This window comes from Hydractinia symbiolongicarpus, chromosome 3, assembly GCF_029227915.1.
Source record: "Hydractinia symbiolongicarpus strain clone_291-10 chromosome 3, HSymV2.1, whole genome shotgun sequence".
Taxonomy (NCBI): Eukaryota; Metazoa; Cnidaria; class Hydrozoa; order Anthoathecata; family Hydractiniidae; genus Hydractinia; species Hydractinia symbiolongicarpus.
In genome coordinates, this window is record NC_079877.1 from 30,450,011 (window position 1) to 30,478,009 (window position 27,999).

The window sequence follows — 27,999 nt, forward strand, 5'->3', positions numbered from 1 at the left end:
TTGCTAATATATATTTAGATGGTTAGATCGCTAAAGTACACCACTTCAGTTACCGATGTCACATTTACAAAGGTAAGTGTCGGTCAAGGTATACAGTTGTAAAAGAGAAATGTATTGGACACCAATTAAAAAAAGAATGGATAGTGGGTTACGTAAATACAAGCAGAAGAAAACGAGGATGTCAAATTCGTTTGTGGCAAAGGTCGTTTGAAGGATATAACGTGCGATTAATTTCAAAATTATTTTGATGAAGCGATTAAAAATAATGTGGGTGACAGCAAGGCCATAATATTAATAAATACTGTCCAAAAGATCTTGTTGTTTGTACTACAACAACAAAGAAAAACATTCAGAGGCAACAAGATAACCACCAGTTTTCCGTGAAAAGTTAAGGAAAGTATTTTCGAGAACTTGAACGATGCAAGCGTGGGTTTATACAAAACCAGAATGTAAGTACCAATAATGTTTTTCGGAGTAAATGTCCCAAACGTTTTGTGGAAGAGGTAAAATGGAATGACTGTGTCCAGTACAGTTTTACAATTTAACAATGGTGCTAGTAGGAGGGCAGAATTATTCTCTGCTATTGTATAAGGAAAAAGACAAGTCAAAATATGGTTTCGTTTATCTGATTCGATGTGCATGGCCAAGAAAATTTGGTGGCTCTTAATTTTTTCAAGATCAGATTCTTTTGGAGATAAGCGAAGTTTTGACCGAAAAAGGAAGAATAATTGGTTGACAAACAAACCTCTTGTGGACTAGAGGAAAGTCGCCAAGTAAATCGAGTACACCATTCTAACTCGTTCGTTGTGATGGACACAAAGTGAATATGATATATATGAAGAGAAACATATCGCTCCATGGGGCAGGTTGAAACAGATCACTAATCGTTAAAGTCGGACAAGGTTGGAAACTCTTTTAAGACAATACCTGTTGAAATGATTTAAATCTAACTGACTGAAATCAAAATGGACATAACTAATGCAATAAATCTGTGCTTTGGTTCTTTACCTTTGTTGTCTGTTTAATGTATAAAGTGAAATCGTTGTTGCTATTTATGGACGAGTTTGAGGACCTTCTTTCAGGCAACCAACTCTCAAGAGTGTAATATCAATCTTAGACAAAATAAAAGACGAACATAAATTCCACAAAAGCACATACCACGAAGGCATCACTGGGTGCTTGCACTCAAATGAGCCAGATATTTTTGCTGGACCGAATACAAGTATTTTACTTCGCGGCCTGCAGATGCTACGCTGTTTTACAATAAATTCGGCGCAGTTCCATTAAAATCGATATGTGACGGTGGGCCACCTCCAAAGAAGTCCAAACCTAAAAACACTAGCCTTAACATGTAAATGTAGGATGCGCCAAAGTGCTGCAAATGTAATCAGTTAGTATTTCAGTATAAGTAAAGTTAATATTTAATGACAGGGATGCATGGCTATTTTTTCTGCATCATACGTTGGTATTTTAAGATCTTTGCTTATCTAGAGATGAACTGATACAAAACATGTGACTAAGAATGGTAAAATGAGGGTCATTATATTGCAGCTTACTCCTTAAGAGGAAAATGATGTTCTCTAGATATTTAGGACCATTGTTTTTAGGCCCATTTTAAGACTATCCATTAATGCCCAAAATGAATAATAGCACATTCAAGATAACAAATGTGTACAACCAAAGAGCAATCGATTTGAAATTCCAACGATGCAAGTAAACATTGTGTTAGATCAAACATTAACTTTTCGAGGTAGAAAAAGAATCGGTGATGACGAGAATTATTAAATATCGAATTTCTTATAGTCCAAGAAGGAGAAAAAAGGTTTGTCGCCTCTACGGATTCCAAGTAAGAAAATAAAAAATCCACGTTCATGCAGAAGGAAATGCTACAAGTTAAGCAATAAAGTTTTACTTTGCTAGTGATAATGTAAAATGTAACTGATGTCATTTCAAACCATATATCAGTAGACAAGACAATATCAGTAACCTAATCAATGCCCTGAAAACTCAGATGGAATGATACAACCTTACTTTAACGCTGACAACATGAAACAGTGTAGAGTTGTGCAAAAAAAACAGCCCTTTTATTTTAACTGCAAAGTAATATATTTTGGTTTTCATCCTTGATAGTAAGAGAATTTTCAAGCGGTGATGACTACAGTTCAATTGTGAAGATCTCGTCAAGAAACGGTAGCTACATACTATGAAAAGTCTTGCTACTGCATGAAATCTTGCTACTGCTATCACTTTTGGATATTGAAATTGCAGTGACAAACTGGTTATTGAATTTAATGACCAATTTTAAGGAAAAATTGGGCTAACTCTCCACACCAAACCCAGTGTTGCATTTGAAAGTATTGGGATGTTATTACAGCTTAAAACAAGTTTTTACTATAAAAAATTCAAGATTCACATAAAAACAACTTTTCTACGACTAAATCAATAACGTTGCAAAACAATAAGTCAGTCAGAGCAGCAGCCACAACAATACATTGCATTGTCAAGAAAAATTAAATAACCAAGGAGAAATCTGTTAAAAAAACAACATTCGGAAACTATAGCATTTGTTTAAAAAACAAAACAGTGAGGGAATTCAGTTACCTATGAGGACAGTTTTACGTGTGCACACAGTTAATGCTGCTAAATTTTAAATTTTAAGCTCAGACGAAATATATTATGTTATATTTTAATGAAACAATATTTTGTATGAAACTTATGTTGTGATTCCACTGTTGAAATGATAATCAAAATAATAAAATATATTAACAGAAAGTGTAATAAAATTATTTTAAAAATTTTAAATATTTTAAATTTTCCTGAAAAGAGATACCTGCCCTAATCCATGCAACATTACATTTTCTTGTGCTCTACCACCGCCATCTTCTATTTTTGCTGTAAAGTTTTTCTTAAAGTAGATATTGACATGAAGTCGGTTGTGGAGTTTCCTTTGGCTCATTGTAATAACTTTTAAAGCCATTGTCATGGCAAAATTTTAAAGCTTCATCTTTATAGTCTTTGCGAAAATCATGTACACATCGTGCATAAATATAAAGCGAACCTTTGTTCATGTCTGTTACGATTGCATATTGATATTGTTTAGTTATATTACTGACAGGACCCAATTTAATAACAAGGTCTAAATTTAAAAGACAAATGTTACACGTTTAATATAAGCAACATTTCCTGATTAAAATCTTAATCTCAATCCATAGCGATTTAGCTGCTTTCAAAACCTGTAACGCAAATAATAAAACATATCATTATTGTCATGAACTTGTGACAGCTGAAAAAATGGAAGCCAATTTATTTTTAACACAAAACTTTATAATGCCAAAATTAAATAAACTGAATAAATCATTTTATGATATAAAGAAAATAATTTCTACATAAAAAATAAAAGCATTTTTAAAGATTGCAAAATTGGGTAGATAAAAACAAAATTCACTGCGTGTAGAGAACTTTTCGCAGTTGCTTTTTAAGTGAAATTTCATGGCTTCCCTGACTGCGCATATCAGAAACAAGTTAGAGAAATGGCATATTGAACTTACAAGGGTTGGCATATGGCATTTCATCATATTTCATACGAAGCTCCCCAGGCAGAGCTATGTTAGGCTGAATGATATTCCCAATTCTTTCAACAGGCTCTCCATGTGGCGACCATTTTCTAAACGTTTCATGGACTAGTAATGTTTGGTTGTTGTGTATAGAATCTAAACAAAACAATGTTAATACTGATCAACAATACATTATATATACGAATTTAATAACAGTTATTGCTCTGTGTGTGTTTTGTTTTTGTTTTTCATTATATTTCATATATTTTTGTTCTTTTAGCTCCACTATTTATTTGATTTTGATTTTTAATGCAGTTTTGTAACATAATACAACTATGTGTAAACATAATGCAATTCTATATTTTCAGTTTAATAACAAAAACGTTGCAATAATTAAACTTTTTTGTTCTGGTTTTTCACACAGAGATTTTTATGTGTGCTTGCTACTGATGGTACATAAAGAGTGCAAAAACTTGATTTTGACCCATGCAGTAGATTTAGCTTCTTAACACTCAATGCTTGCCTGGTTGTTAGCAGGTTACAAAAGACTGATTTTTATACAAGGACCTTTTTACTGATAACTAAAGCAACAGTTCTCTACATATTTCAGATTGAATATTATATGAATTTTAATCAAAAATGCCTCTACAATATATTTGCACTGACAGATGTACATTGCACAAGAGAATTGCAACAAATGTGCCTCTGGTTAGTAAAAAAAAGAAGAAGCGCTTTTTCAGTTACAATATCTGGCGAATTTCTGCCAATACAACTCGTATATATTACAGTGTAACTGATCATTGCCTGCTATAATGCGTGGATTTTTATCAGATTTTCACGTCCCACCAAATGCATCAACAAGGAAAAAAATTGTGTTTCTTTATGTTGCAAAAAAAGCAGAGCGAGTTGGGGTTACTATGTAACATGAAAGCAATGGTAATATTTGGTTTGTTTAAAGGGTGGTTAAAGATGAAAGTAATCAAGTATATTCAGAGAACAATTGTTAGGTGGTGCGTGATTTCAATAAGGAGCGATCAATTTCAACCTTTACATTTGACTATCAATTCACAAGCATTAATGTTCTTTAAAAATCAATTTGAAAGCTGGTATACATTAATTGTTAACTAACTGGGTAAGAAATCGATGTTTACTAAGTTGGTGTGCCTTTGAAGTTGTCCATCATTAAACCAATAAAATACGAATTATTCCCAAAATATTTCCAGATTTATACTACAACCTAGTTCAAAAAATTATTAGAATAAATGCTTAATTTCAAAGATCAACCCACAAGCAATCATTTACATCATTTCAATATAATATACACATACAGTTTAAACTTGTCCAACTTCATTTGTCAATGTTTACAACAGACTTAAGGGTCTTAGGTTATTTGCTTAGATCCAATAACTTAAACTGTGATAATTCTAATTGATGTCAGCATGGCCTATTTTCCAGGTTTCCTAAACTTTTTGCACACAGGTGTGTTAATTATTCCAAAATGCAGTCATTGCAGAAACTGTGACTAGCGCATTTTCATTTCTCACTTTTACCAGTCTTTGGGTAATGTCATTTCTATGAAAATTTGAAAAAGATTTTCTACAAAAAAATTTTTAACATTCTAAGTCACAAAAATTGTTGTAGGTAAAATTTATTTATTTTAATTTTTTAAGTAATGTTAGTGAAGTTTTTATCTAGTAAACAATAAAATAATAAAAAAAAAATTGTTCCTTTTTTGAGCAGTTTATACATCAAACCAAAAGTATAAGGATGCAAAATATTCAGATTGTACATTCCAGAAAATTGATCTATGTGAATTTATTTAAAATGCTGATTCATGAGAATTATTTCCAATGAAACTTTTAGACTTACAGTTTGTTTTAACACACATTGCATCTAATTGAATGGACCTGATCACTGTTAGATCTGTGTACACCTAGGTAAAAATCATCAAAATTACATTAATAGTCAACTAGCAATGCACTCTGTTTTTCAAGTTCCACATTTCTCTGCATACATAGAGGTACAATTTTTGTTTTATAGTAGTTTTTTTTTAAAACAAATGGACAAACAAGGTCTTGGCTCCTAAGTTCCTAATTAAACTATGAAACAATATCTATATAATAATACGCCAGTTCTGTCAGTCTGTCTGTGACTTTTGCAAAGTGGATAAAATTTCTTTGATAAAGTCTATAAAACATCGCCTATAAATTTGTTCTGTAAATTACCTAACTTTGACGTTAAAGCAATATTGACGTCAAAGGAAAGTATATTAAGATTAGTGAAGCCATTGCATTGCACTTTTAAATTTAAGGCTAAATAACTCGGAAACAGGTGGAAATAACTGACGTCATCTCCTGCGTGGGTAACTAGGGACTACGTGGGACCAATTTGGGTAAGTTTTCCAAACCTGTGTCACCGAATCCGTTTCGGAATGGACGGGTTAATGAGGCCATCAAAAACCTTTAAACCCTAATATCTCCAAGCCCGTTTGTCAAAAGTACACGATCCTATACATTTTCTTGATCAGCGTTTCAAGATCTATACGATGAAAGCAACAGGCATACAAATTTCTGAAAAAAAATTTTGTGTTCTGACAGGTCTCTTCTGATGTCAACAAAATTTAAATGACGGTTGTTTTTCTCTGTTATCCTGCCTAAGTGGATTTTTCCCAGGCCTCATCGACTAGTAACATAATAATTAATTACCTGGTACCAGGCACCAGCATATTGTTCAAGATTTAAAGTATTGACTGTCTTAACAGCAGCTTTATATATTTCCACCAAGCACAAGTTTAATACCACAAGTAAAATAGCTTTCATGTTATTTTTCCTTTAACTGAAAAATAAATGTTTTCTCATTAAATTGACTTACCCACAATAAAAAATAACAAAAAAACATAAATATAGAAGATTAAAAAAAACAACTGAGCCACTCGTAGTAACAAATTTCTTCTAGCAAAGAATTTCTGTTGATAACCAAGAAAACATCACATTAGAAGCTTCAAAAATTGCCACACTTTGTTCTGAAATCACTAGAAGGCAAATGCCTCATTAAAACTTAACATCGCTGTATTTCGTTCAAAAAAATTGAGAAAAAGACTTAAAATCGCATATTGTATTTAAAAATGACAAGAAAACAACAAGCTTAATAATTGCTATCTTTGCCCTAAAATGACCACAACCCATGAGCTTAAAAATTATCATTATGTGCATGTGTAAACAAAAGATATGCAAAGGTTCTCTGTGTAAATGAGGTCATTTCGCAAGGTCGTAAAACTTGCATAGATGTAAAGTCACATTTTAGCAGTACTGTATAAGGGTAGAATTTTACTGATTTTCTGAAAACCACAACCAACATGATAAAATATCTTTCTTAACAGAATTTTTCAAAGAATCAATTGTAGCGATTTTGTGAAATACACCCATTTTGTCTAAGAATAAATTTTTTGGTTCAAGCCTCTTAATTCTAAAAACCAAATCGACTACTCTAATGAAACTGGTGAAAAGCGCTATGACCTTAACATTAACATGGCTAAACAGGTTAGATTATTATCGACATCTTTCTTTTACAATTGTTAGTGTTTTAATATACTGCATCAAGATCAGATAGATCTACTTCAGATATGGTCCTGCAAATGGAAACGTTAGAGAAAGTAAGTAATCAATCTGACACTGGTAGTGATATTTCGTGAAATATAATCATATATTTTCATGTTCATATTGTTAAAACATTTTTGTTTCTTGGAAAATTTTTAGATTATCATCTATACAACTCATTTTACTTGCCCAGTTGTACCTTAATTTTGATACCATACCTTACGTTAGCCATACCTAAATTAATTTTGTTTATACTGAACGATTTTTAGCATTTGAAGTTGTTTCTTATACAATAGGACCCAGCTGTACTTTAATTGTCTAGCTATACATTATTTTAGCTAGCCACACCTTACTTATCATTTATATTTCTCATTTTGTACTTGATTTAGATTTATAAACTGTTTTCAATTGAAATATTATGCAGGCCATTTCTTGAATAAAACTATGCCAGAGCTTCAAAAATCACCCGCTAAAAAAATTACGAGCGCCGTAGATTAGTGGTTATAGCTCTCGTACTCTGTGCGGGAGACCGGGGTTCGATTCCTCTTGACGGCGATTCAACATGGGCGAGTGAATGTTACCATAGCCCCGGGTTAACCCAAGCCATGTGAGGGAAATTGGGAAGATGGCACACTGTGTGGGCCGTTGGATGTTGCCGGGAGTTGTCTAGTAGAGCGCGGGCCCTAATTGGGTCTGCGTCGCTCAAAATGAGCATTAAATACTCTAGGACTCTCCATCTAAGCCATGGCCCCTCCTGGAAATAATAGACAGGGTATATCTCTCGATATTTGTGAGGCTAGCCATGTAAAATATGCACATCTATCCATCTATCTATCTATCTGCTATGTGCGAAAAGCCCACCCGTAAATGAATATTTGCAAGTGTGATTCACACTTAACTATTTTTTGTTTACCGCAACGTTATACGTTATTTAAGCTGTATAGAAATGAATTTTGTAAAACGTATTAACCACAACCAGTGCAAGGTTGAAACAACGTTGAACGCGATGATGTGTTGGCAGATGATGTGTTCTAGACATTTTTGATTTCTCTTTCCCCTTTTAAAAAGATGTTTTAAACTTTATTCAACATGTTTTTTCTTTGGTATTACATCACCAAAACATTCGTCCGAAAGCTGTATTAAGGTACAGGACACCTAACCTCTCCCATGTTCTGGTTATATTTAACTTGCATGGGTGCGCACTCTTCTCGCAGTATTCGCTGTGACGATGAAGATCGGACTGACTTGTGGCATGGTTCCAAATGGTCTTCCGTCTTTTGTTCGAGTTTCAGTGTAATGCACCAGTCGAGCATAAGGATGTCAGCATGAAGGGAAGGGGCAGACTTTAATGTTCTCTATACTTTTTAAACAAATCAATCACGAAGAAATGGATGTTATGTAATCAGTGTAATAGCCTTTTTCATCGCTCTAAAATATTTTCAAGTGCAATAAAAAGCACTCGTAAATCTTTTTGGTGGCAGGCAAAAAGATGCAGGAGCTTGCTGAAGAAAGGTCTTTTTAGCCTATTTCTTTTTACGGAAACATTGTTGAGGCTTTAAACTATTATCGAGTGTAGATGGCTAACTTCTGATTGACATATATTCATATGAAGTTGTAATGATACCTTTGTGTGAAGAAACAGACTGAATAGGACCTCACTTCACCTACCGCCTGCATCTTTTTGCCTGCTACGCAATTGTTAAAGGTAAAAGAGGAATACCACAAAAAATGTTCATTAAAAAAGGTCTAAAATATTTTGCTCTGACATTTTTCTTTGTTTTTGCAGGGTCAGTGACAATTCTGTCAGAAAAAATATGCCACTATGAATAACTTAGTTATTTTCATACTACTGTAAATAAATTCTAGTGTTTACATATTCAGCAGTAAAGCTCATTTGCATGGCAGGAAAAAGAATGGGCTCTAGGTGAAGAAAAGTATCAGTCTATTTTGTCGCACAAAGGCATTCTTTGGACTTAAAATAAATTCTAACAAATCAGAAGGCATCAATCTACACTGGATAATAGTTTAAAACCTCAACAATGTTTCTGTGAGACGAAATTCATAGAAAAGGACCTCGCTTCACTAAATCCTAGCATATTTTTTCCTGCCATGCAAATAATGCCAGATCCAAAAAGCTTACCACTGAAAAGTAAACAAATAACGTCACGCTTAAATTCACCTATACATTAGCGCATCTTAAGAAAACAGCTTTTTGTGATCCCTTCTGGAAACAATTGACAAGGTATATCCTTGAAATCAGTAAGGCCTGAAGACAGATGAGAAGTGGATAGTTAAATAAGAAAGAGAGAGAAGAAGGACAAAAACAGTAATACATTCCATGACTTATCTTGTTCCAAAAGTTGCAAGGTCAATACGAAAAAACGTTTGATTGGCACACTAGCCTGAGCAAGCAAGCACGTGAATTTTGCTTCCCTTGAAAAATGTTAAATTGCTTCGCAAATAAAAAATTCCCGTGTGGAAACCATCCTTGCCAATCACCAATCATTCTACGAATTATATGCACGAGATCATTGAAGATGGCCACCGAAAGCGAAAGGTTTGTTTTTTATTTTCTTTGTTTGTTGCTGTCATCATAGCGCAAGTAAAGTAATGCTTTTGTTATGCCAGGAGAGAATCGTAGTTAGTAGTATTACTTAGTACTTATATTACAAAAAGTGTAATTAAATGCCGTTGTCTCGTTAGATCCATTATTTCACAATTTCTTCCTCCATCTTGATCAATTTTTCTATCCACATTTTGGTTTTACCCTTTGTTTCAGATGTTTTTTTCACAATGAGTATTAATGTAAGGACTAGAGTTGACTACAAAAACCCTGATCCTTAAGGAAGATATATAAATAGGTGTACATATGTTACATGGCTAGCCTCACAAATGTTGTTGGGGATATATAGCTAACCTTTGTATTATATCCCCAGGAGAGGCCATGGCTTTGGATGGAGAAGTCCTTGAAGATTTAATGCTTATTTTAAGCTATGCAGACCCAATTAGGGTCCTCGCTGTTCCCTGCAACATCCAAAGGCCCACACAGTGTGCTATCTCCCCCATTTCCATCACATTGCTGGGGTAAATCTTGGCCTGAGGTAAATTTGCTCACCCATATTGAATCACCACCAGGGAGAATCGAACCCCAGTCTTCTGTATAATGTGCGATAGTTCTAACCACTAAACTACAGCACCATGGTTTCGCCAGGGGTGCTGACAAATAGCTTTTGTCTCTGTTTACAACAAATACGCTTTTTTACTCATTATATACCCCCTCCCTGTCACGTTATCATTATCATCATTCTTGGCACAAAGTTTTTTTTTCCATGCTAGCATAACCTGACTGGGGCATATTAAATGACCTTCCAATTGGATCTAGACTGTGTTTAGTTATAAACCAAATTTCTCTGCATCAAGGCTGTTCTTCTTACCTCCTACGAAGTCTTCTCCTGTCAATCTCTTAATTTCTTACTCTTTTCCTTTCCACAAGACTGCTTTCCAACTACAAATGCACACTTTGTTTCATTACTACTAATTTAACCTTGGGTATCTTGTATCTTTTCTGACATCGAGACAGTGATACGGACATGGTCCTGGAGGAGGCTGGTCTGATATAAACCTGATTGATGTGGATGTGTTAAATAAATATTGCATCACAAGAGCATTTTGGCAAGGAGGTTATAAACAGGAGAAAACTGTTTGTAATAAAATGGTAGAAGAGCTGTAGCATGTTTTTTTTTCAAAGTAAAAAATTTAATACAAGAGTATAAGACTTGGCAGGAGGTTATAAGGACAGACTTGATAGAGAGGAAGTTGAGTTTAAATCTAACACAGTCTAGATCAGATTGGAAGAGGGTCATTAATATACCCCGTCCAACCCATGCTAGCATGGAAAACGGACGTTAAGCCGAGAATGATGAAATGATGAGTATAATCAATGAAAGTACAAGAAAAAACATCATAAAGTGATACAGTAGGTTAAACCATCGGAGCCATTTTAACATTGAATGCACATTTATCTGAGCTAATTCAAGAAAGTTAAAAGTGCAATAACTTCAGTAAAAAAAAAAGTTATTAACGTGAAACTTGTTATAAAGTACTTTTAGACCAATCTGATAAAAGATAATTTTGCTTAAGGAAATAAAAAATTACACCAGCATTTTGAGGAAGAGTAAAAACCTATAAATTTTGAGCAAATAATGTAAAAGGTAAGAAGATTTTTGGTGAAATAATTCTTCATTGGCCAATTATTGTTATTATTATTATTATTATGAATGTTTATACAGGATGGATATAATTCAGTTTTTAAAAAACTGCTCTTAATATATGTCCTGTGAAAAATAAAATTATAAAATATTATTATTATATAACAGTTAAAAACATGAGTTAAAAATACTAGCTTTACAAATAAGGTATAAAATAATTTATTACAGGTTAAAATAGCTGTTAGTTTTTCTTATGAAACTTGGTAAAGTATCCGATTTCGAATTTCGATTGGCAAGTCATTATAAATCTTTGATCCCATAAATTTAAAACCAGATCTATTTACTTCAAGTCTCACTTTGGGTATTGTCAGTAAGTAATTGTTGTTTCGGGTGTTTGTACTGTGCGATCTTATCTCGAAGAAATCTTCAAAATTGCTACACACTGCTTTTTCCAAGCATTTTCTGACGAGCATGACAGCATGTTTCTTTATTTCATTCATAATTGGTAGTTGACGTTTCTCTGTCACCTTCGCAATTCTTCTATCAAGAGATTGAAGTTTATTTTGCTGGCCGTTGGTAAGATTCAGGTTTGTAGTGCAGCAGTAAAGAAGCGTTGGCAGCAGCATTCTGACATAGATTTCAGTGATGGCATTGTTCGTTAAGTTGGATTTCAATGAGAGTAGTAAACGCGTTAATTAGCATTCCGTTGATTTCCAAGTTCAAGGTTGATCCGTTTTTTTCAAATTTTTGTGAGTGCCGAATATCATTGATTCGGTTTTTCCAGCCTTCAGATTTGATACAAGTTCGTTTTCAATGAAGTACCTGTCTACGTTTTTCAATTCAGCATTGAAAGCGATCTCAGGTTGCTGGCTTGTTTTTCGTCCAATGTATAACACGGTATCGTCCGCAAAGTTTAGTACTCTAGAATGTTTCAAACAATTTTCGAAATCATTGAAGTAGATTAAAAAGAGACAGGGTCCAAGAATGGACCCCTGTGGTACACCACAAACAATGGGGTTGGGCTTAGACCATTGACCATTTACTTCACAAATCTGGGAGCAGTTAAACAAGTAGTCTGCGAACCAGTTTAGTGACAAACCTTTGACTCCATAACTTCTTAGTTTTGACAGGAGAATGGAGTGGCTTAAAGTATCGAAAGCCTTCGACAGGTCAACGTAAAGCGCACCTGTTAAATTCCCTTTGTCCATCTCCTTCCTGATTTCCTCTGTCAGATAGAGTGTGGCTAACTCGGTAGATCGTTTCTTCCTGTATCCGTATTGGTTGGGTGTTAAAATTTCATTTTCTTCAAGATAGTTCACAAGTTGAACATAAACAGCTCTCTCCATTATTTTAGATATGACCGGTAGGATGGAGATTGGTCGATAGTTTGACATTTAGTCCATTTTCCCACCCTTTCTCAGTTGGTATGGTGGCTGTTTTTAGCGACAAGTTGATGATGAACGATAAGGGACTTGATAACGCTGTGGCTCCGTCTTTCAAAAGTCCTGATGGTATTTGGTCATAACCTGCAGCTTTCTTGCGCTGCAACTTCTTTAGCTGACTTTCAACAAATACATTTGAAACGTAAGTGAACGCAAAAACAAAATTCGTATTTTCATTCACTTGACTTGGCTTACTCCATATAAATTCCTTCATTGGCAGTGCAACAGATTTAAGTTTATTTGCACATGTGGAAAAATATGAACAAAAACTACCAGCTTTTGTTAAGTTTTCTGCAGCCGATGTACATGTGCCATTGTTTACCGACTTCCCTTTTGTTGGAAAAATGTTTTTAATAATTTTCCAAAATTTTCTTGGGTTACTCTTGTTTTCGATAGGGAGGTTTTTGTGAAAACTGTTCTTTGCATTTTTTATCATGTTATTGCACCGGTTCTTTAGGTTTTAATGGACACACAATGTGGAAATTACAGAAAAATTGAATTTAAGTCACACTTTGATTGAGCACTCAAGCCGGCATATGGTGAAACTTGTAAAACATGGATTATGAAAAGTTTCCTTCTTGACTTTCTTAGAAAGTCTTTATTGTAACGGAAGGGACATTTTTTCTGAAAAATCAAAGAAATCAAAAATAAGCAACTCTTCAATGTAGCAATTTATTGAGACTAAGAAATTTACTTTTTCAATTCAAAATAGGAAAGCATATAATATACTCACTACCTATGGAAGAAAAAATAAAATAATAAAATCAAAATAAAAACAAGAACTATCAAGTAAAAATGATTTAAAACACTGAGAAAATTTGAACATAATGTAATAGCAACAAATTTGTGTGAAATATAAACAAAAGCAAACAAATGAATAACACAGTTAAAAAAATTTGTCAATTTTAGTCATTAGATGTTTTTTGATAAGCTTGAATATTTTCTTAGCTTCATTATCATTTTCGTTGAACCGATGCCCAGTAACGGTGACAGCAGCAGCACTAACCAGGCCAAGAAAGATGTATTTCACAGATATAATATCTTTATCAATCTTTTTAGGAAACACCCAAATTCCATCAGACTTTGAGGAAAGTCATTTCCACCTGATCTCCATCCTTGTCTTCATCATCAGAGAATACATGCAAGACCTTGCTTGATTTTCTTCTTTATGGCTTCATTTATCAATCTTATTATTTTAAATCTAATATTTATTTAATTATACCTAAAAAAATTTTAAAAAAATATGTTTTTATACTTGCATCATGGTTCACACTCTATTATCAATACAGTATCAACAACACATTTTATTTCTTTTAAAAAAACCTGAATAAGAAAAGAAGTCATTGTAGTGCATCTTAAGAATGTTCTTTTCGGATCTGACACTGCAATGACTCCAATTCTAACAAGTTTGAACAAAATAAAACACAAGACTCAACAAATTCTCTTCTATACAAGACTTGGTACTACATGTTGTAATGGAAGGGACAATTGTAACGGAAGGGACTAAAAATAACTAACTGCTATTTCTCCAGTAAAGTAACTGTAACAAAAAAATGTTTTATTAAAAATAAAGAGGACTACAATAACAACAGTTGCTCAAAAAGAAAAGTTTTGATATCAGCTATTCAAGTGACTGTAAAAACTATTGTAACAGAAGGGACAAAATCCGTTACAAGTCCCAATTGAAAAAACAACTCTGAAATGCTAATAATATGTAGCAAAACAATCTAGACACTATTTAATACATATTTTGCCAGACTGAAGCAGAAAAATAGTCACAAGTCAGTTATTCGATTAAAAAAGCAGCAGAGTAACGGAAGGGACAATTCATGTACCGGTATCATGTTATTTCATGAAATGTTAAAAAAAAATTTTACATTTAAATAATTAAAAAGTTTCCATAAGACACCCCCTAGTTGAATACCATTTGTGACCTGTTTTTTTTTTCCTTTTCTAAATAATAACAATTTTTTACTTTTTTTTGCATTTTTATGCTAAAATGGCAAAATTTAACTTTTAAAAGCCCACTCAATTTTCTAAAGAAGACCTATGACCTTCATTACGCCATTTTTAAATGAGCACACCATGCCAAAACAATAACCAATAACAATAATGACTTAATTGAATCTGTTTTTTCAAATATAAACAAAATAAGTTGTAAAATGTAACGGAAGGGACTGTGTACCAAAAATATGGTTTTTACCCATGTGTCAAATAAAAAGCGTTTTTGGAGCGGCAGCAGTTGATTTCTAAAATTACGATTTTACTTAATTTAAATAAATTACTTAATTTTGGTCCAAAATCCTCAAAATAGTTTCTTAAAAAATTATTCCCCAAACATTTTTTTCTCCTAAGGTAGAACACAAAACTTTGCTGTTGGTAAAGTTGTTTCTTTCTGATGACATTTTATGAAAAATAATAATCAAGGAGCAACTTTGATATTTATAAAGGAAAATCTTGACCATCATATAAAAGCTGCATTACAGACACAGATCAGAAAACGAGAATTCTAAAGTTCAGCCAAAATAAATAACAAATATAAAAGAGCATCTAAAATCACACAACCATTTGAATCAACAAAGTGTTATCGTCAATTCAGTAAAATGCACATAACTACACTGCTTGAATTTCAATAATTATTTTTTTAGCTATATATATGTACATTTAGAAAACATTCACAGGCAATATGAGAGCAGTTGTCTGCTTTGTATAAGAGAAACGAAAACAAACTCGCCGCACATATCTCTGACATAAATACCTGAACAAATTCCTCAAGCTATCACAATGAAGACCTTTATTATTGATAGTAACGTCAAAATTACAATGTTTTTCAGAAATCAAAATGTCATATGAGGACGTTAACCACCATAAGACCATCATACTAAAATTTCACATAAATAGGGTGAGATGAGTTCCATTTTGATGCCAAAACTTTCACAAAAATGTCACAATATATTTGAAATTGATAGTTTGCTAAGCTCTGCAAAATTTAAGCAAATCTCATCAAATATTACACCCAGAAAAAATGTGCATTTGAGCATAACTTGACTTGCGAAGAGACAACAGGTGCTGGAAACGAGGTTGCTTCTAATTGTTTGTTTATTTTTTATCTTTCAGCATTTCATCTGAGAACATATTGTCAATATTAGTTGGTAAGTTGAGACTATATTTTGCTCGAGTTTTGGTTTTGATCATTTCATTTTGATGGAACTTAAATTTACTATTTTTATCCTAAAAGAAACAGGTAAACAATAATAATTTCATGTTTTTTTGTATATATATATTATATTAATACATTAACTATGTCCATCTGTGACAGAAAAAGTCATATGTTATATTTGTTATCAATGTTCCATTTCAACATGATTACCGACGTCAACAGCATTTTTAAATTTAGTTAAGTCATTGCATTTCACTTTTAACTTTGATACCTTGAAATGGGTGGAAATAACTGGGCCCAAAATTATGCTGATTTTCCAAAGCTGGGATAACCCATCTGTTTTGGAATCAACATGTTGATGACACCATCAAAGAACCTATAAACCAATTTCTGATGGTTATGTTGGGTTTTTCCATTGTTCTTCTGCTTAATTGGATATTTCCACTGGTTTATTGAGCAGTCTAATACACTAATATCACTTTGTGTGCCTGCTTGTAACAAGCAAAGTCAATTATATTTTCTAAAATAGTTTACCTACATTTTTAAGAAATAAACCTACGTATAGCAAGCATCAGCAAATACTTGTACAATAGCCAAAAAATTAGAAAATTCGTCTAGACATAATTTGGCTCATGTAGACTGGAAAACACTGATAATGATAATGTAGAATCATGTACTTTTGACAAACAGTTACAGAGATATTAAGGTTGAAGGTTTTTTGTAACGTCATTACCTGTCTGAAACAGATGTAATGACTCACACGGTAAAAAATAACTGATATTACCACCTTGTTTTCAAGTTATTTAGCCTCAAATTATAACTGCAATGCAATGACTTCAGTCTAATGCATTTACACCCTACAGTGACATCAGAAAGGTAAAACATCCGAAATAACTTTTTTGGCCCTATACATCAAAGTGAAATTAAGATACCTTTTTGATTGCCACAGACACATGGGCACAGTCAAAGTAGTGTAGTATGTATAAGGCTAGTTGGTAAAACCTGTGGAAGAATCCATTTGCCAAAAAATCTCCTCAAAACTTCTTAAATCTCCTCAATTTAAGTTTACAAAACAACATGGTAAAATACAATAGAAGTGGGTGCAGCAAAAATTATTCTTTACTCATGACATTACCCAAAAAATCTCCTTAAAACCTCCTCACTTTTGTATTATAAAAATATACTGTCAGTTACCTCTCAAGAAGGCTAAAAATTCTTTCCAAGAGCTCTCAGATTTCAAAAAGCAGACCTCACCATAAAGAAAGATAATGCAGCACAGTCGTTTACACACAATAACTAATTTTAGAATATTTTTGCTATGATGTTTGCATGGCAAAGATTTTATGGTGTCCGGAGCGTGTTGTTGAATTTTTTTCTACTTTGGTGTAATTATGTTTTCCATGCTGGAGACATATAAGGGACAATTAAACAAGAACGGAGCATCTTACCTAACGATTCTCTCTATTCTTTTTAATATTTATTGTGCTTCTTATCACAGAACGGTTTGTTGTTAATTTTATTACAAAGCCCTAACAAAATGTTTTTTAACAAAATAGACGATAACAATGTTTAATTGCTGGAAACTTTGCACTTACTTTAATTTATAACAAAGCGAAAAACCTGTAACAGTAAATTTAAAAGAATACAATTACTAGCTAATAAAATTTCTTCATGTTATTACATGATTTGTTTTAATCAATTAAAAATGTAAAGACAGTTTTGTAAAATACAGTATAAGTTTTTTAGGGGATCTTTTGTTAAGTTATGTTAGAAATTATGTATTATTGACCTAAATTATATTACCAGTGTTTTAATTAAGGGTTCACGATTCACAATTCATAAACTTTTTTTTTAATAATGTTTTAAATCAGATTAGTAAACTATCAGTAAAAATCGCAACTCCTAAACACTTTAAAATAAGGAAATATAATATATTTTTGTAGTGCTTTTCTTACATGATGCCGCATTTGTCAGTCTAGCTTGTATTTTACTAAACATTGCAAATATGTAAGGTGAAAATATAAAAAGATGTAGATTTGTAGTTCTACATACCAAAAAAGTTAAAAAATGAAGTATTTCTCGTTTTCTATGACAACATTATGTCAGTTAAAACTTTGAAAAAATTTAATCGGAAACAAAAAAGTTAAGACCAAGAAAGTTGATAATTCAGATGCTCTTCTTCTTATGTTTAGTAATTACTAGTTTAAACACGCCCGCTTGTCTCCAGCATTGAAAAATTTGGTAAGCAAGATGTTTTGAAATAATAAACCATTTTGAAGTTACGTGATCACAAACTGGCATATGCAGCTCCTCGATATTTGTTAAAAATAATTTTGTCATTCTTAAATGGAACACTTAATGCACAATAAATTTCCTGATTTTGTTTGCTTTTTATTTCTTTGTACATTTCTATACATTTTCTGTATTGTTACCTTGTCTTTCTACATTAGGAGGCAATGATTACCACTATTTAAGTGTACCGTGCACCATCCATTCAAATTGCTATTAGATTTCATTCAATGAGTTACTTTTGATCAATCTTTTTTTTCATTCAGACAATTATGTTGTAACTTTTTACTGATTAAAAATTAAGTTTGTTGCCAACATTTTAATGTCCTGCTCATGTTTCATTTGTTTTGGTAGTTTTTTTGTAATTGTAAATTTTAGCTACTGACTGTCATCTTGGCTATGCAGAGAAAGATCCTATCCGACAAGATGATTCTTTTACTACATTTGAAGAAATTCTACAGCTAGCTCAAAATAATGAGGTGAGCATTATTCTCTCTACATAATGGAGTAACTAACTGGTGCAATGAAAATTTTGTGCTGTAATTTGAAAAAAGTGGAAAAATGCTTGATAGTGTTGCCTACATGTATTCAGTTTTGTTTTTCAAACGTTTTTCCGGTTTATTTGATTGACTGGTGTAAACCTCCTTCACAAGGTAAAATCCACCTTTCTTGTAGCTATTAAAACGCTTTCTCAATTAATTCATGTGTTTACTGGACTAGTAAAGCTAAATTCTCCCTGGAATGGACTCTGGACTAACACTCCACACCAAGTTACTATATTATCCAGCAATTTTTCAAAAAAATGTGTGCATGTATTATTGCTATACCATCATAAGGAGCTTAGGTACCAGGGAGAGAGTACCAGTTGGGTTGTTCTAAAATAACTTGAAACAGCAACTGTCTCTAATCTTAAAAATGGTTGATATCTATATTAGTGACTTACCATTATGTGTGGGTTTCATGTTGGAAGAACTTCCAAGGCACAAGTTAAGAAGATAAAAATCAAAATTTTCTCCTCGTACTCTTTAAAGTTTTCCTTGGGACATCTTTCATAAAATTTATAATGCAATCTCACAGAATTGAAACGACCTGAGTTTAATCAATAAAAGACTTTATGGCTGGCCAGGGGTTCATTGCACCCTATTTTTTGCTAGAAACAAATTTGAAATGTTCCCTGCGACAACAATATAAACAATAATAACAACAAGAACATCTATGATGGTCAATATGAGACTTTATTTCCAATTGGTCTTCCTCGCCAGTGCCAGCAATATATTCTTAGGAGCGATGAAACTTTGCTGCATGTATGAGCAGCCTACTGCATATATAGCCTCGTGATGTTTATGTTTAGATTCATTGAAACAAATATTCGTGCTAGGATTAAATTAATGTAGTAATAATAGTTTTTACAATATTTGCAGCTTGTCTTAATGTGGCCCAAAATATCTGAACTCTCTTGGATTCAAGCACTTTAAGTATAAAAATTGTTAAGAGTATAAGCACAATTAAATATGTGTCTTATAGGTGGACATGATTCTGCTTGGAGGAGATTTATTTCATGATAATAAACCATCTCGAAGAACAATACATAAAACTCTATCCCTTTTTCGGAAATACTGTTTGGGGGACAAAGAATGTCAGTTAGAATATCTTAGTGACCCTGCAGTCAATTTCGAACATTGCGAGTAAGTTCAGAATTTTTTAATTATTATTATTAGTCAACAATAAAGTAATGTAGGTATGAAAGTCACACAGTTGTTACTACCAAGTCCTAAGGGTAATGTATCTGTTATCCTTTTTGGATTTACTATTGTAAAAAAGCAGGAAGAGCTTGCATTATTCCTTTTTTTTTAATTAAACAGCCGTAATATTTCCTGTGACCCAACCTAATGTACAAAGCAATTATTATATGGATATTCTAATTTCAAATATTATTCTTTATTTTGGCAATCATCCTTAACTTTTACTTTATGTTTATGATATAAAAACTACTAAAGAATTTTAAAAATGTATAATATTATCTTTATATTTTTAGCTTTCCAATCGTGAACTATCAAGACCCAAATTATAACATTGCGTATCCAGTATTTTCTGTTCATGGAAATCATGATGATCCCACTGGAGTAAGATTTGTTCTTTTTAAAGATGTACAATTTAAAGTCACGTGGGTTTATAAAAAATATAATTATTATTTATTATTATTCGTTATTATTCCTAAATTTTTTTACTTTGCACTTTTAAAACTCAAAATTCAAATATATTTTAAAACTTGACACAATCTGTGCAAGATCTTAAAAGGCTCAACATAGGCCTCAAAAAATGCGAAGGCTTAACCGTAAAGTTATTTTATAAACGTTCGAAAAATTTTGTCTCTTCGCAATGAAACAACCATATTAAGTTTCAACAAGGCTTACCATGTAAATTGTAAGTCAAAATTCTATTTGAATTTATCATTTTAAGCCCTTGCATATTGTATATGTTGGTATTGCTCATCAGTTCATTTTTACACAAACTATTTGTTCAGGAAGGTTCACTCAGTGCTATCGACATTCTCAGTACCGCAGGATTGTTAAATCACTTTGGTAAAGCAACGAATTGTGACAACATTGACATGTCTCCAGTGTTACTGAAAAAGGGTGAAACCAAACTTGCATTATATGGACTTGGTGCAATGAGAGACGAGAGGTTACACAAAACCTTTGTTTTGAAAAGAGTCAAAATGTTGCGACCTAGAGAAGATCCAGACTCGTGGTTTAATGCTTTTGTTATCCATCAAAATAGGTATGGTTCTTACTCTACTTTTGTATTTAGAATAAAACCATACTTTTTTACTTCTGCATGGAAAAAGTTTAGTGAACACTTACCTTAACAGGTAGTTTGCACATTGGTAGGTAGGTTTACACTAGCTAAAATAAGAAACCAATTATTGAAATATTTCTTCTGGTATAAATAACGCATATATATGTATTGAGTTGAATTTCTTTTTTTGCTTATGTCAGCGGCAAGATAAATTCCTAGAAGAATTGAGGTCAAAAAACAATCTTAGCTTATCTTCCTGAATGTATTGATGCACATAAAAATTTTTACACTAACAATAAAATAAATAATAACTCGGTTGTTAGGTGTACAAGAACTGCAGAGATTTGTAGGCCAGCTATTGTTTATTTCTCACTTTCAGCTCGTAACAATACGTCGCATTGTTTAGTACGGGGATGATACTGCTGACTAAGCAAAAAATAGTAGTGCAATCCAAGACTCAATATATTCAAACACTTGTTATAGAAATTCATTATCCTATTGTTACCGCATACTAAAATTTATAATAAAAAAATTATTAAAAATAAATTAAAAATTAAAAAATCTTGATCCTGTGTAATAAAATATGATTAATGTAATTACAGTGCAACCTCTCTAAAACATACATCCTCTATAGCAGACACCTCTATAAGATAAGATGAAAAATAAAAAGCGACACTTTTATTTTTTTTAGAGCAAAACATGGCCCAAAGAACTATATTCCAGAAAGCTTTCTTGATGAATTTTTGGATCTTGTTATATGGGGTCACGAGCATGAGTGTTTGATAGATCCAACTTGGTCGGAATCCAGCAAGCCTTTTTTTATTTCCCAACCTGGATCTAGTGTGGCAACATCTTTATCTATTGGTGAATCAAAGAAGAAGTACGAGTGTGGTTATTTTTTTTATACTTTCTCTATTTGCAATCCTTTAGTTAATATATTTTGTTGTTTGTTTGTTGTTTATTATAAACTTTACTCATAATGAACAGTAGTCAAAGTTTTTGAAATCTCTCTGTAAGTTACAAAATGTTAGAAAAAACATGAAGGCTATACTTTTATTTATGTTCAAGTGAATATGATCTTATGTGCTAACAGTTGTTACAACCTATTTGTCAACAAAAGCACATCTCTATATTACGAACCAAAGTAACACCATCCATCCCATTTTATCCGCGTATGTGTAGAATTGTTATTATGACAGGTTAGATTAAAGTCTCATTTCTGTACCAGTTTTCACTTATTGGTTTCGATGTTGTACTCAATAGACGTTTGTTGTCACTTCTTCTTTATTTGTTTTGCATCCATAGACATGTTGGCTTGCTGCAAATCAACCAAAAACAATTTCGAATGCAAAAATTGGAGCTGAAGACTGTACGTCAGTTTATGATGGACGATGTTGTGTTAGCTAACACAGGTTTTAGTGATACAGAAGAGGACAAGATATATGAATACTTGACTGAAAAAGTGAGGAGATAATGAACTGTACTCCTTCGTACTGTTACTGTTTGGTTTTATCTTGTTAAAAAAATGTTTTTACTTGATTCGTGAAAATCAATTCTTTTAAAAATTTTATTTTTTAAGTTAGCGAAATTAACTCTAAATTAATGTAGAGTTATATAAGTAAAGTTAAATATGTGGGTTTATCTGATATACATTCATCTTAATTCGTTTTCATTTAAAAATTTAGTTACGGAAACGGTATATTCGCAGAATATCAGACATTGATCGATTCACTAAAAAAATTGTCGCGAAATATCAGTTTATCGCGAAAATTTCTGAATTCAAGTATTAATGGTATGGCTATGAAATCGTCCAATCGTTTGTTCAGATTCTGAGTGGACTTTTGCGGTGTCCAATATCAACTCCTTTCTGTCTCTTTTTGTCTCTTTCTGTCTGTTTTTTTGTCTCTTTTTGTCTCTTTCTGTCTCTTTTTGTCTCTTTCTGTCTTTTTTTGTCTCTTTTTGTCTCTTTCTGTCTCTTTTTGTCTCTTTTTGTCATTTAGCGACACTCATGCAAATCTTTGTGAAAACTTTTGGTGGGAAACGTTACGATGTCTCAATAGAACTATCTGAGTGAAAATTGTACCTTGCCTTAAAGTTTCCATTTTTTTATTGTTATTTTATGTTATATCAATCAGGTTGAGCAAATGATATCTGAAGCTGAGTCATTGCATACTGGCCATGAAAAACAACCTAGAATCCCTCTTGTCAGAGTCAAGGTACGCTTCTTACTATCACGGTTATTCATATTTACTGTTGTGTTTTGCCTTCCATGGGTTGCTTCTTTTTCCTTCAGTCAAAATTGATTCCTCCATAATAATTCGCTAAAGGGAAACTGGTTGGAATTTTCTGACATTACCTAAACTCATTGCCATTCGTTGCAATCAATAACCCTCTTTTAAATTTTGAATTCCCGATTTCTATGATTTTTCGTGAGGCGCAATGAAATTTGTTATTTGGTTATTATTTTTTCTGTGATGTCGGCTATTGACGTGATGAAATATAAAGATAAAGTCCATGTAAAAATAAGTCAAAAGTTTGTATCTGGTTAATACGAAAAACCTGCAGCAATCACTGGCTAAAAAGCTTTAACGGTAGGCTTTTTACTAATACAATAACAATATTAACAAGCTGTTTTCGAGAGAAGATAAAATAGGTGAAGAAAAACACATGAAATGAAATGTATGTTTGGGTATTTAATTTAATTTAGTTCTGTGGCGCTTATTCCAAACAGTGATTTCCTCGAAGGGGGCTACTTTTAGGTCTACGGTGGACATGTTCGCCTTAAATTACATATACATTGTTTTTTTTAACTTGTTTAGGTTGAACATACTGGCGGTTATGAAGTTATAAACCCTCACCGTTTTGGTCAACAGTTCGTCAAAAGAGTTGCCAATTGCAAAGACATTTTGTTGTTTTATAGAAAAAGAGTAGTAGGAACAAGAGGAGGTAGAACTTTAATCTTTCTTCATTTATTCATTTACATTTTATTCCATTTTTATTCATAAAGTATATAACAAGATGAGATTGTAGGAAAAATGTTGTAGTAAACACGTTAACGAAAAGATGGTAACTGTTCTTTATGACCATAATATGTAGCCGAGAGAATGTGCGACCGTTTTAATCATTTAGTTTCTCATCACACGTTAAAGTTGAGCTCATTTGTTGGCCTAGTGTTTGTACATTATTGCGAAGGCGTACAAATGTTGATATATCTACCAGAAGTGGAAAAACATAAGATGTTTGTCTTACTTTTTTAGAGAAAAACTACGAGCAGAATGAACCTAACTTTCATTTCAATCAACCCAATGCTGTGAAGATGGAGGATTTGATTAATGAGTATCTTAATGCAAATGATGAGGTAAGTATGATTCTCATGTTAGGCATGATTGTCTCTAATAGGATTGAATTTTTGAGCAACATTAACGAACAATTCACTATAGTTTAGACTGACTTTGACCTAAATTTTTTTTGCCCTAAGCATATATTTAGGATCTGTTAGAAGTTTGTTATGAAAAAAAACGTGTGCAATGCATAAAGAAACCCAAAAAAGAAAATGATTACAGTCAACGATATCAATTGTATTTTTTTTTAATTTTAAACCTCGCTATGACCACATGATGTTTTCAGTTACTTCAGTTTTGTGGTGCGAAAACATTGGATTATCTTTCTTTACAGGCACTTCAATTGAACGTCTTATCTGAACGCAAACTTTCGAAAGCTTTAAACGCATTCGTGATGAAGGATGAGAAGGATGCCATACCTGAGCTTGTGAATCATCTACTACGCAAAGTGCAGACTGATTTGAAAAGTAGAAATTTGAAGGAAGGAATGATTGACGCTGAGATTGACAATTTAAGATCAAAAGATGATAATGTTGATGAAATAGCAGAGGATGAGGAGTTAGAGGAGGTTTGATGTTTCATATTACAATGTTGTTCTTTGTTTTTCTGATAGAAGGAGTAGAAGGGTGTTTAATTTGTTTCTTTTGGTAAAAGGAAAGGTCGGATAAATAAAGGTCAGTTGAAATTGACTTTTGTCTGACTAAATTTTATTTATATCACTTTAAAACGAGAAAAATACATAACCATATAACTCCTTTTATGTAACAACTTTATGTTAGAAATATAATATGAAAATGTCTAGCCTTGGCATGCCATTGAAAACATTTTGGATAGGCTAAAAATGAACTTTTTTGTTGTATAATTTCCACATATTCTTTTTCAGGTTTTTAGAAACACTCGTGACAACACAACTGAGAAAGCATTTGACGATGATAGCGATGTAGAAATTGTGGACGAAATTGATGGCGAAATAGCTTCCTCTAAATCCAATCGTGGTAGGGGTAGAGGAAGTAGAAGCAGACGTGGTAGCAGAGCATCAACAAGTAATACCAGAGGAAGAGGACGTGGCAAAAAAGCTGACAAAGGTGACACACAAAGAACTGTATCAGATTGTAAGTGATTTTATGCAGGCAAAACTGTGTTCAAATGTTCCATTTTCATTGTTAAAACGATTAAACACGGTTAAAAAAGATTTTGCAGTGAAACTTCTATGATTTTCATGGTGATTATTAAAAATTCTTACAATCAATTTTCCATAGATATAAATCGTATTCTTTTAATGCCACTCAATGAAAATAAACGCCTTTATATAGCACTTATTAAACAATTCATCTCAGGTGACTCTTTCAAACATGGACCGTATAGAGAGATTATTTGAACGTACACAGTGTATTTATTTATTTATTTTATTCTAGCGTTCATGTCAACGAACAGAAATAGCACTTCAAGACGTGTAAGTGATTTTTATTTTCATTTCATTTAATTTCTGAACTTTATGATAATATAATGTCTATCCTGAAATCACATCACGCTGCAGAGGTGGTCGGTATGGTTATCTTTGTTACTGACTGTTACAAAGATTTCGATTTAATATATGAGAGATAGTGCTGACATTGCAATAACAATCCAGTTAATAAAAAAGAAATGTACTGAACTAAGTAAAAATCTACGTGACACAATGTGTGAATTGTTCACGTGACTATGCATTTATGACAGTGTCTAGCTCTATAACATGTGAAACGTTCACGTGACTATGAATTTATGACAGTGTCTAGCCATATAACATGTGAAACGTTCACGTGACTATGAATTTATGACAGTGTCTAGCTCTATAACATGTGAAACATTCATGTGACTATACATGTATGACACTGTCTAGATATGTTGTCTATATATATATATATGTTAGTATATTCATTACGTATGTTGTGTATGTAATCCACTGTACTACATATGTATAATATATTTCAAAAAGCTGTATATGACGCCATTACAATTAATTTTCAGGGTAGTGCTGCCAAGACTTCATCCACACCATCACTCTTGTAAGTTTTCTTTGTAGAAGCAATTTTACAATCCAATAACAAATGACTTCTGCCAAAGGGCAAACCGTCTGCTACTTTGGAAGAAGTGCCAGTGTATATGAATATTGATTTGGAAATCCCCAAATACGGTAGTAAATTACCTGATATATTTTTAGTTTTCGCTGGTAGATAATTTTGGCGCTTCAAAAAAAAATACATTTCGCGGGTATTAATATTCGCAAATGATGCAAAAATGGTTTGAAATATATTTAAAAATAGTGGTTTCTTACTATTTTTTACTAAAACGATCATAAAACCACACTTGTATTGGTCCTTTTTTAGATTTGTAACGGGAGTTTTCCTTCTTTTTTTCCAGTCTTCACTATGAGATTAAAAAAAATGCACAAATTATCGACACTTGTTTTTTTTCACAGGTGTCAATTTTGCGAATGGTATCATGAAAAATATTTACAGGGTACAGAATTTCGCAAATTTGTGCAATATATACGAAATACGCGAAAATGATACCCACGACAATGACTACTACTATCGTAATTGAAACTTTCAAACAATAACCAGTAATTCCAGTTGTATCTCGTCACGCCGAAAGTCTTAATTTAGTCGTACCTTTTCATTTGTAGAGCGCAGAACCGCAAGCGATTCCAAGATATGTCTGACGTAAGATAACATTTTAATTTTTTCGGGCTGTTGTGTATAAGAATACAGTACACATCAGCTAATTCGAACACGCAAGGGATCGAAATATATGTTCGAGTAAACGTTTGTTCGAATTAAGCAGCAGCAAATGAGTTTCATAAAACAAGGGACCAAAAAAAATTTGTTCGAAATGGCGAATGTTCGAATTAACGGCATTCGAATTAACAGATGTGTGTTGTAGTGTTATACGTAATAGGTACTCCTCTGTTGGAAATCTTTCACATGCAATAAAAATAAAATGTTGTTGTTCTTTCGAGGCTGCAGCGTTTGATACGCAACCATTGTTCATAAGATCACGTGTATTAATACTCGGAGAAAAAAACACGCATGGAAGAGGTCTCAAAGCACAGCATGAGAGTGAAAAGACAACACCAATGTTGCTTACTTACTTAGTTTGTTTTTAGGATGACGGGGAGAATCCGTTTGATTTTGAAGACACTCCACCGTTGAAGAAGATGAGACCCTAAAATCCGGCTTTATTTGTGTTTGTTGACAACATGCTGGCGATTTCTCTGTTTTCTTACACATTACAGATGTTCGCTTTCAAAAAGAATGAATTTAGAAGGCAAAGGCTATAATCATAAAACTTAGTATTAGCTTGCCTTCCGTGAAAACCAAATTATTTTCATATAAATGAGCTTGGAAAGTTGCCTATGATTTCATATATATGAAAGTTACACTAATTATAGACGACATCATCAACTAGTTGTTAGCGATGTTTTGTATTTAAAAATCATACCAAAGCATAAAGTTTTTGCTACGCTACATGAATTTTAATAATTAGTTCGTATGATTATGCTTGAGGTTTTGGATGATAATTAGCGACACGTGCTATCTCGAAAGAAACAACCTATAAAGCTCTTTAATAT

The 27,999-nt window shown here is 32.6% G+C and overlaps 3 protein-coding genes across 3 annotated transcripts in view; 2 read left to right on the forward strand and 1 right to left on the reverse strand.

Moving 5' to 3' along the window:
• Positions 1–2,108: 2,108 nt before the first annotated feature.
• On the reverse strand, positions 2,109–6,550 carry LOC130636744 (uncharacterized). Its single transcript, XM_057446576.1, has 4 exons — positions 6,260–6,550; positions 5,424–5,487; positions 3,549–3,710; positions 2,109–3,136 (listed from the first exon to the last, which is right to left on the reverse strand). The coding sequence occupies exons 1-4, from the start codon at positions 6,371–6,373 to the stop codon at positions 2,907–2,909; spliced, it is 570 nt and encodes a 189-aa protein (XP_057302559.1). The 5' UTR covers positions 6,374–6,550; the 3' UTR covers positions 2,109–2,906.
• A 3,011-nt stretch (positions 6,551–9,561) lies between these two features.
• On the forward strand, positions 9,562–27,855 carry LOC130636738 (double-strand break repair protein MRE11-like). Its single transcript, XM_057446570.1, has 17 exons — positions 9,562–9,707; positions 15,918–15,952; positions 18,628–18,728; positions 19,774–19,934; positions 20,285–20,372; positions 20,774–21,030; positions 21,740–21,928; positions 22,354–22,510; positions 23,184–23,264; positions 23,868–23,994; positions 24,306–24,406; positions 24,724–24,957; positions 25,273–25,501; positions 25,805–25,842; positions 26,397–26,434; positions 27,055–27,091; positions 27,535–27,855. Exons 1-17 carry the CDS (start codon positions 9,592–9,594, stop codon positions 27,595–27,597), a joined length of 2,052 nt encoding a protein of 683 aa, XP_057302553.1. The 5' UTR covers positions 9,562–9,591; the 3' UTR covers positions 27,598–27,855.
• Positions 19,338–27,999, forward strand: part of LOC130636737 (E3 ubiquitin-protein ligase TTC3-like) — a 68,190-nt gene continuing 59,528 nt past the window's right edge. Inside the window, exon 1 of the mRNA XM_057446567.1 lies at positions 19,338–19,347. The gene's annotated coding sequence lies outside the window, so the exon portion shown is untranslated. The remainder of the gene's footprint in view (positions 19,348–27,999) is intronic.